A 10443-nucleotide genomic window follows, 5' to 3' on the forward strand; every position below is an offset into this window, starting at 1 on the left:
GCAGCACCTCGGCGTTACCAAATGCCGCTTGATCGCCCTCCGGGGGGGGCGAGGATCCGGGCCGAGGCGCGCTTGGGGACGTGATCATCGATCTGCGAACCTGCGGGGGACAGGCGGACACGTAGATGGGTGGACGGGACCCGTAGCACCGCCCCCTCCTTCCCCCTCCCCCGGCATCCAACTCCCACCCACTCCAACACCATGGGAGCGTGGGATGGGGATGGGAATGGGGATGGGATGAGGGTGGGATCAGCCCCTGCCCGGCCCAGGACCCTTGGGTGCTGCATATAGGGAAGGGGGGGGGGGGATATAGGGGGGTGTATGGGGGGTACACCGGGACAGCTGGGGAGCACTGGGAGGCTTCAGGGTGCACTGGGATGCTCGGGGCTGTACTGGGATGCTCCAGGTTGCTGGCGTGGTGTGGCTGGGGAGGCATTGGGAAGCCCAGGTTGTCCCTGGGTTACATTGGGGTGCCGTGGGGGTGCCGGGCCCCTCTTACCGGACAGGCTGAAGCTGGACTCGTGCAGGTCCCTCATGCCCCCGTGGCGCGTGGCAGGCCGGGTGGGCGTATCAGCCAAGGGTGTCCCCGTGTCTTTTTTCCCCGTGTGGACCACTGCTGCCACGTCCCCCAGGTACGGGCTGCGGTCCACGGCCCTCGGCTTTAAGCTCTGCCGGGAGATGGGGAGGGAGAGGGGGGAGAAGCACAGAGCGGGGAGAGCTGTGAGCTGAGCCCATCTGGGGGGCTATGGGGTGGGTGTGGGGTTATGGGGTGGGCGCGGGGTTGTGGGCTCTCCCTGCAGCCATGGGGTGGGCATGGGGTGCCCCTTGGTGTGTGGGATGGAGATGGGGGGGGGGGTGGTCTGTGGTTTATGAAGAGGTGGATGGCCCCGCTGGTTCTGCCCCGTGCCCCCCTGCAATGCCATCCTCCAGAACAACACCGCCCGCACCCCTAGCAATTGTCCTGGTGCCGTGGTGTGGGGACACGTTGGCGAGATGAGTGGGGATGGGGATGGAGATGGAGGTGGAGGTGGGGATGGAGATGGGTCTGTGCCATCCAGACCACGGCACAACAGCACGGTGCCTCTGCTGCCTGCATGTCCCCGTGCCCCGCACCTTCTCGCGCTGCACCAGCTTCTTGTAGACGCAGTCGGGGAAGGAGCGCAGCGGGCAGAAGCGCCCGGTGCCCTCGGCACACATGAAGACTCCGTTCTCGTAGACCACGCGCCCGCGGCTGATGGTGACCAGCGGCACGCCGTGGCACCGCATGTTCTCATACAGGTTGATGTCCCCTCCCTGCACTTGGGTGCTGGCCGAGATGGTCCTGGCGGGCGAGAAGCGGGGAGCTGAGCGCCGCCCCGTGGTGCCGTCCCCGCCGCCGCCGTGCCCCACACCGACCTGGTGGCCTCAGGGTCCCACACCACCACGTCGGCGTCGGCGCCGGGCACGATGCGGCCCTTGCGGGGGTACAGGTTGTGCAGCTTGGCCGCGTTGGAGCTGGTGACGGCCACAAAGCGGTTCTCATCCATTTTGCCCCCCACCTGCGGGGTGGGAGCGCGGTGAGGACGTGGCTCCCCTGAGGGATGGGGCCGTGTGACACACGTGGGGCCGCAGCCCCCGCACGCACCACGCCGCGCTCCCAGATGATGTTCATGCGGTCCTGCACCCCGCTGACGCCGTGCGGGATCTTGGTGAAGTCCTCGCGGCCCATCGCCTTCTGCTTGGCGCTGAACGGGCGGTGGTCCGAGGCCACCACGTTCAGGGTGTCGCTGCGGGGAATGGGGATGGAGGGGCTGGGGGTCATCACTGGTGGGGGTGTGTGGGGAGAGGGGTTCCGTGCCATGGGGTGCTCAGGAGCGGGGTGCAGAGGGGTGCCTGGAGGCTGTGTGCTCAGAGAGGGGGACATCCATGCATTGAGGTGCTCAGGGAGTGGGGCTTCCATGCAGTGGGCTGCTCTGGACTCATGGAGCAGGGTGCTTGGGGAGCTGGGCACCCGTGTAGTGGGGTTCTTGGGGAGGGGAACACCCATGGAGAGGGGTACTCGGGGAGCAGGGTGCTTGGAGAGTGAGGTGCTTGGATAGTGGGCTATCTGTGCAATGGGGTGCTTGAGGAGTGGGGTGCTTACCAACTGGGACACCCACACATGGAGATGCTCAGGGAGTGGGGCTTCCATGCAGTAGAGTGCTCAGGAGCAGGGTGCTTGGGGAACTGGGCACTCATGCAATGGGATGCCTGGGGAGCAGGGTGCTTGGGGAGTGGGGTGCTCAGGGAGTAGAGCATCCGTGCAATGGGGTGCTTGTGGATTGGGACATCCACGCACTGAGGCGCTCGGGGAGTGGGGCTTCTGTACAGTGGGGTGCTCTGGATCCATGGAGCAGGGTGCTTGTGGAGCTGGGCACCCATGCGGGGGGGTTCTTGAGAGTGGGACAGTCATGCAATGGAGTTCTTGGGGAAGGGGATGCTCATGGATTGGGGTGCTTGGGAAGCATGGTGCTTGGGGAGCTGGGCGCCTGTACAATGGGGTGATGAGGGAGTGGGGTATTTGTTGATGGGACATTCATGCATTGAGATGCTTGGGGAGTGGGGCTTCCATGCAGTGGGGTCCTTGAGGAGTGGGACACTCATGCAGTAGGGTGCTTGGGAAGTTGGGTGCTCGTGGATTGCAGTAGGGTGCTTGGAGAGTTAGGTGCTTGTGGACTGGAACACTCATGCACCAAGGTGCTCAGGGAGTGGGGCTTCCATGCAGTGGGGTGCTCAGGAGCCATGAAGTGCGGTGCTTGGGGAGCTGGGCGCCTGAGGGAGTGAGGGAGTGGGGTGCTTGTTGGTTGGGACACTCATGCAATGAGGTACACAGAGAATGGGACTCAGTGGGGTGCTGAGGACTCATGGAGCAGGGTGCTTGGGGAGTGGGACACCCATGCAGTGAGGTGCTTGGAGAGTTGGGTGCTTGGGGAGCTGAGCACTCATGCAGTGGGATGTTTGGGGAGCGGAGCGCTTGGGTACTGAGGTGCCCGTTCAGTGAGGTGCTCAGCAGTGGAACAGCCATGGAACAGGGTGTTTGGGCAGCAGGGCTCTCAGGGTCTGGGAATGGGGCCGGGGTGCCCCGAGGTGCCCCGGTGGGGGTACCTGGCGAGCAGGCTGAGGAGGTGAGCGGAGGTGTTGGTGTCGAGGCGCAGCGGGGGCACGGTGACGTAGGCGGCGGCGTGGAACCAGTCCTGGTGGTAGTAGTGCAGCCCCGTCAGCGTGGCGTGCGCTGTCGTCGTCTCTGCGTACACCGCCTTCCCTGCAGGAGGGGCATGGTGTGGGGATGGGGATGGGGCCCACACACGTGCCCGTGTCCCCATGCACGTCCCCGCAGCCCCCCTGGCATACCCTGCATCTTGGCAGCTGCGATGACGTCCCCCGCCGCCATGCTGGAGACGTTCACCAGGTAGATGGGGCAGTGCGTCTGCAGGCAGTGCCACCATGGGGTGACACGGGGACACGGGGACCCCCGGCTCGGGGGCACTGCCCGCAGCCCCCACGGAGTGCAGCACTCACCCTGTTGGCGATGGTGATGGCGCGGTGCGTGGCCTCCGCCTCCAGCTGTGGGGAGAGGGAGCAATGTATGGCACCAGGATGGGGGGACGACGGGGACAGAGCATGGAGTGGGGACAGCCTCCACCTCCCCTCCCCGCACCCACCTCCTCAGGCCGGCTGATCTCGATGCCCTCAGGCCCGGTGATGCCCAGCTCCAGCGCTTCCTTCGCTCCCTGTGAGGCACAGCACAGTGTTGTGGTGTCACCGTGTCACTGTGTCACCCCATCTTTGCAGCCTCTCGCCCACCTCAGCCACCAGGTCCCCATTCTCGGCGTGCACGCGGGCGATGGCCCCGATGTCCCGGCAGGCACGCAGAGCCTGGTACAGCTCCCCATCCCGCAGCATGTACAGCTCCTTGTAGGCCAGGAACATCTGGAAGGAGTTCACTCCCTTCTCCCGCACCAGCGTCTCCATCTCTGCCTTCACCTGCAGTGGGGGCACAGCGGCTGCGGGCATCGCCATATGGGGCAGGGCCCACACATCACCCCGTGGGATGGGGACAGAGTGGCTCTGGGGCACGCGGAGCTATGGGGTGGGTGCAATGGGGACCCATAGCTGGGGGTTCTGGCAGAGGGGTCAGAGCATTTCCCATGGCGCAGGATGCAGGTGCCTCCCGCTATGCCACCGGGTGTCCCCTCTCCGTGGGGTGCACACAATGGGGACCCACGTCATCCTTGGCACAGTGGCACACCGGTGCTGTGGGGCATCCCTGGCTACGGGGTAAACACAGACAGGCACACGGGGGGCTGAGAGGGGGGGATCCCACCCACCCTGTGGGGGTGTCACCCACCTGCGGCGCCCACCAGGTGACGCCCACGTGCAGGGCGTAGTCGCAGCACACCTGGGGGTCTGCGAGCGCTCGGCACCGCTCGAAGGCATCCACCAGCGAGCGCTCCTTGGCGGGCAGCACGTGGCCCAGCACCATCGTCGTGCCCCCCACCAGCGCCGCCTGCGGGGACACGGTGGGGAGATGATGGGGCGATGGCCCCGCGTCACCCTGCAGCGCTAAGCCACAAAGCCACAAAGCTGCTTTGGCTGTGGCACCGCGCCGGGTGTCACCAGTGTCATTGTGTGTGTGCCGCGGGGATGGGGACAGGGACAGACGGCACTGCCCCACACAATGGAGCTCTGTGCAGGGGATGGGGCTGTGCCGGGAGGAGTGGGGCTAGGGGTGGGACCCACAGCACTGCTGAGATTTATGGCATGGATGGAATCTGAAGCAAGGCTGGGACCCATGGCATGGCTGGGATGCATAGCATGGCTGGGATCCATGGCATGGCACAGATGGGACCCATAGAATGGCTGGGACCCATTGCATGGCACAGATGGGACCCATGGCATGGCACAGATGGGACCCCCACAGCACGATTAGGAGCTACATGATGACTGGGACCTGCGGCACAGCTGGAACCCATGGCATGGCTGGGACCCATGACTAGGAGCCAGGGCATGATCAAGACCTACAGCACAACCAGGTGCTGGATCCAGCAGTGACCTCTACGGGGCAATGACCCAAATGGCTCCAACCCACCCCTCCCAGCCCCACCCTGCACCCTTCAGCCCCACGGCGTGCCCCACCTTGGTGCCATGGTAGAAGTCATCGAGGCAGGTGGCGTTCATGAAGGTCTGGTGGAAGTGGGTGCTGGTGTCGATGCCGCCGGGGATGACCAGCTTGCCACTGGCGTCGATCACCTTGGCACCACCAGGGATCATCAGCTCGCGCCCCACTTGCTGGATGATGCCATTCTCGATGTAGACGTCGGCCTCCATGGAGCAGTCGTCGTTCACCACCTTCCCCCCCTTGATCAGGATCCGCACCGAGGCCGCGTTGGCGAGCATGGCGCTGCAGGCACGGCGCGGGGCAGCGTGGTGCCCCAGGGGTCAATGGGGAGCTCCGTAGGGCCGGCACCACCCGCACGCAGCCGCAGCCCCACGTCCTATGGGGTGGCTCTGCCTACTGCCCGGCATGCCGCCCCGTAGCCCCCAGCCCCACAGCAGCTGAGCATCCCAGCACTGCGGCTCGGGCAGCTGCCCGGGGTGGGGCCGCGGGTCAGACCCACGCCCCGTAGCACCGGGAATGCCATTACCCACACAGCCGCTCCGCTCCGGCCCCGCGCAATGGGGACGAAGAGTCAGAGCCCTACGGGGGCAGACCCACAGCGACAGACCCCGCGGCGTGAAGCAGATGGATGGGGACGCGGGGACGCCCCGGGCGGCAGCGGCTGCTGCGTCGCACCCGGGAGATAAAAGAGACAGCGGTGACGGATTTGGGGCGGTGGGGAGAGGCACCGCCCTGCAGCAGCGATGGGGCCGACACACGGGGAGGGAGGGACGCGCGTGGGACCCACGGAGCGCGGCCCCAAACGCCGCTCTGCCCCGAATCCCACCTCCCCATCGGCGGCACCCGACGGCCCCGCGCCGCCCCAAATCCCACAGCGGTACCCGACGGGCACCGCCCGCGCCCCACCCGCACCCCCCCAACCCGCATCCCCGCAGCGGTACCCATCGCGAGCACCTCCCGGCCCCAAATCCCACGCGGCCCCGCCCGCCCCCCCTCCTCCCCGCTTTGTGCCGCGGCCCCGCGGAGGACAAAGGCGGCGGCGCTGCGGCCACGCCCGGGGGTCCCCCCCCCCCGCTCCGGTACCGCCGCCGTTCCCCTCCCCCCCGACCCTCCCGGTACCGCCCCGCAGACAAAGCCCCATTGTTCCCCGCCCTATCGCGATACCCCGCGCCCACCCTCGGCCCTGTCGCGACGCTGCCACCCGAGGGAGGGGTTGAGCGTGGAGGTGACCCCGGAGCATATCGCGACAGCCCCTCCCCACCGCGATACGCGCACCTGTCGCGATCAGGACCCGCCTATCGCGATATGGGGGAGACAAACGGGGCCCGGCGGGAGCAGAAATGCCATTTCCCACCTAATCCCATCGCATCCCATAATAGCACACCGCTCATCCCATAATAGCATCCATCCGCGCCCCATCCTCCCGCCCGTACCTCCGTTCTCCGCTCCGCTCCGCTCCCGCCGCACCCTCCGCTCCGCTCCGCTATCCCTCAAGCCACGCCCTCAGGGGCGGGGCCCGCCGAGAGTTCGTCCAATCGTTGCCCGCATTTCCCGCTCGTGGGCGGGGCCTTCTGATGGGCAGGTGTAATGGGCGGGGCCTCGCAGTGAGCCCACGCCCAACCAGCGGCACCTGTCGTTGCCGTGGGGACGGCGCCGAGGGCCCCGCCCACAGAACCCTACGTGAAATACCATTGGCTGATGGCAGCGCCCCGCGGAATCCCATTGGCTGGTCACGTCCTTTCCGGCATCTCATTGGCTGACCTCAGCCCCCAGTGGTCTGCCCGCCCCGGAAGGCCCAGTGCCTTTGCCCCATAGACAGACCTGTGCATCTATATAGCGTATAGAACCTATGGATCTCCTATAGACCCTATGGACCATATAGCCTCCTATAGCCCCCCCGTAGCCCTCTATCGCCTCCTATAGCCCTCTAGAGTCCTCTATAGACTCCTATATACCCTATAAACCCCCACTGATCCTATCATCTCCTATTGACCCTATAGCCCCCCATAGCCTCTATAGCCCCCCATATACTCTACAGTTCCCTTTGACACCCTATACATCCCCTATAACTCCCTATAGCCTCCATGTCCTTTACAGATCCTCTATAGACTTGTGCAACCCCTACAGCCCCTGTAGACCTTGACAGCCCCCTACAGCTCCCCACAGACCCTGTAGCTCCTTGTAGAGTCCCCTATAGACCCTAGAAAACTGAGGCAGGTGCTGTGCCAGGCAATTTCTGACCCACAGCTTGTGGGGAGGCAGCGCAGGGCCTCACAGTCCTGTGCTGCAAGAGCAGAGCTCTGACATATGTTCCCCATGGGACTGAGCTCAGACTGGGATCCCATGATCGCTTGTGATACCAACACCCGTTGAAGACCCATCACCCACTGAGGTCCCCACCATCCATTGGGGCCCAACCACCCATTGGGACCCCACCATTCATTGGGATCTCATCACTCATTGAGATCCCAGCATCTATCAGGATTCTGTCACCCACTGAGATTCCATCAGCCACTGGGATCATTATCACCCCTGAGGTCTCCATCACCCACTGGGATTCCATCATCCATTGAGGTCCCTGTCATCCATTGAGATCCCATCAGCCATGATAATGATACTACCCAATAGGACCCCATCATTCATTATCCACTGACGTCTCTGTCACTCATTACGGTCTCCATCCCTTACTAGGATCCTGTCACCCATCAGGACCCCATCACGCATTGAAGTTCTCCATCGCCCATCTGGATCCCACCATCCACTGAGGTCCTATCACCATTGAGGTCTCCATTGTTTACTGAGATCCCATCACCCGCTGGGACCCTGTCACCCACTGGAACCCCACCACCTACTGAGCCCTGTCTCAAATGTGGATGGCATTACCTAATTGGACCCATTGAGACTCCACTTCCCATGGGAATCTATCACCCACTAAGATCCCACCACTCATTGGGACCTCACTATCCAATGGCAATATATCACCCATTGATCATCCATAGGGCTTTGGCACCCACTGGGACCTCATCACCTATTGGGACCTCATCACCCATTGGGATCCCATCATCTATTGAGGTCTCCATCACCCATTGGGATCCCATCATCCACTGAGATCTCCATCACTGCTAAGGTCCCATCACCCATTGAGATCTTACCATCCATTGGGATCCCTCTACCCACTGGGACTCCACAACCCATTTGGACTCCATTACCCATTGGGATCTCATCACTCGTTGAGATCTCATCACTCACTGGTACCCTGTCACCCACTGAGATCTCATCACCTACTAAGACCCCACCATCCAGTGGGATCTCATCACCCACTGAGGTTTCTATCACCTGCTGGGACCCCATTAGCCACTGAGGTCCCCTACTAGGGGACCCAGTTGGACTCCATCACCCACTGAGAAATCATCACCCATTGAGGTCTCCATCACCCATTAAGGTCCCATTACCAGCTCGGATCCCATCACCCATTTGGACCCCATCACCAACAGGAATGCCACCACCCAATGGGATTCCATCACCCACTGAGATCTCACTACTAGTTGAGATCTCCATCACCCACTGAGACCCCATCGCCCATTGATACCTCATCACCCATTGGGATCCATCAACCATTGGGATCCCATACCTCTTGAGGTCTCTATTACCCATTGGGACCCCAACATCAGTGGGAATGCTGCTATCCAATGGGACCCCATCACTCATTGAGAACCCGTCACCCACTATTAGCCCCATCACTCACTGAGATCTCACCATCCCTTGGGATCCCACTACCCACTGTGACTCCACCACCCTCTGGGACCTCACCACCCACTGGGACGCCATCACCCATTGAGATTCCGTCACCTATTGAGACACCACCATCCATTAGGATCTCATCACCCACTGAGGTCTTCATCACTCACTGGGACTCCATTAGCCACCAAGATCCCCTACTAGGGGACAATAGGATCCCATCACCCAATGAGATCTCCATCACTCATTGCGGCCCAGCCACTCGTTGGGATCCTATCATGCAATGGGACCCCATTATCAACAGGAACGCCACTACTCAATATGACCCCATCACCCGTTGAGAGCCCAGAACCCACTGAGGTCTCCATCACTCACTGAGGTCCCATCACTGCCTAGGATCCCATCACCCTTTCAGACCCCATCACCAATGGGAGTGCCATTACCCACTGAGATCCCGTCATCCCATTAGGATCCCACTATGTGATGGGATCCCATCACCCATTGAGGTCTCCATCATTGAGGTCCCATCACCCATTGGGATTCCATCACCCATTGGGACCCCATAACCAACAGGAGCACCACGACTTACTGGGACCCCATCACCTACTGGGATCCCACCACCCACACCCACTGAGGTCTCCATCATGCACTGGGACCCCATCACCCCATTGGGATTCTGCTATGCAATGGGATCCCACTGAGGTCTCCATTACAAATTGAGGTCCCTCATCACCCACTGGGATCCCATCACCCATTTGGACACCATCACCAATGGGAGTTCCACTATGCATTGGGACCTCATCACCCATTGGGATCCCATCAACTCTTGAGGACTCCATCACTCATTGAGATCCCCCATCACCCATTGGGACCCCATCACCAACATGAACACCATGACTTATTGGGACCCCATCAACCATTGGGATCCCATTATCTGTTGGGATCTCCACCACTCATTGAAGTCCCCCACCTCTTGTTGGGACCCCATCACCAACTGGAACACCATGAGAACTCCATCACCCATTGAGATCTCACTACTAGTTGAGATCTCCATCACCCACTGAGACCCCATCACCCATTGATACTTCATCACCCGTTGGGATCCATCAACCATTGGGATTCCATACCTCGAGGTCTCTATTACCCATTGTGACCCCATCGCTCATTGGGATCCCACCACCCACACCCACCGAGGTCGGTCTCCATCACACACTGGGACCCCTTCACCCATTCAGGACTCCATCACACACTGAGCTCCCCCATCACCCTTTTGGACTCCATCACCAATGGGAGTGCCACTACCCATCAGGACCCCATCACCCATTATGGTCTCCATCATTCATTGAGGTCCCCCATCACCAACAGGAGCACCATGACTTGTTGGGACCCCATCACCCACTGGGATCCCACCACTCACACCCACTGAAGTCTCCATCATGCACTGGGACCCCTTCACCCATTGGGACCTCATCACCCATTCAGGACTCCATCACTCATTGAGGTCCCCTATCACCAGCAGGAACACCCCTACTCATTGAGACACCATCACCCATTGGGATCCCATCAAC

General features: G+C 62.0%; 1 protein-coding gene across 1 annotated transcript; it reads right to left on the reverse strand.

The window, feature by feature from the left end:
- Positions 1-14: 14 nt before the first annotated feature.
- Positions 15-6593, reverse strand: DPYSL5 (dihydropyrimidinase like 5). Its single transcript, XM_042894053.1, has 13 exons — positions 6571-6593; positions 5155-5419; positions 4367-4525; positions 3823-4002; positions 3681-3749; positions 3538-3582; positions 3370-3445; positions 3124-3280; positions 1625-1766; positions 1396-1538; positions 1114-1321; positions 500-668; positions 15-100 (listed from the first exon to the last, which is right to left on the reverse strand). The coding sequence occupies exons 2-13, from the start codon at positions 5413-5415 to the stop codon at positions 15-17; spliced, it is 1695 nt and encodes a 564-aa protein (XP_042749987.1). The 5' UTR covers positions 5416-5419; positions 6571-6593.
- Between the last annotated feature and the right edge of the window lie 3850 nt (positions 6594-10443).

The sequence above is a fragment of the Lagopus leucura genome, unplaced genomic scaffold (genome assembly GCF_019238085.1).
Source record: "Lagopus leucura isolate 7727_CA_CO unplaced genomic scaffold, USGS_WTPT01 34526-0_obj-0_obj, whole genome shotgun sequence".
Lineage (NCBI taxonomy): Eukaryota > Metazoa > Chordata > Aves > Galliformes > Phasianidae > Lagopus > Lagopus leucura.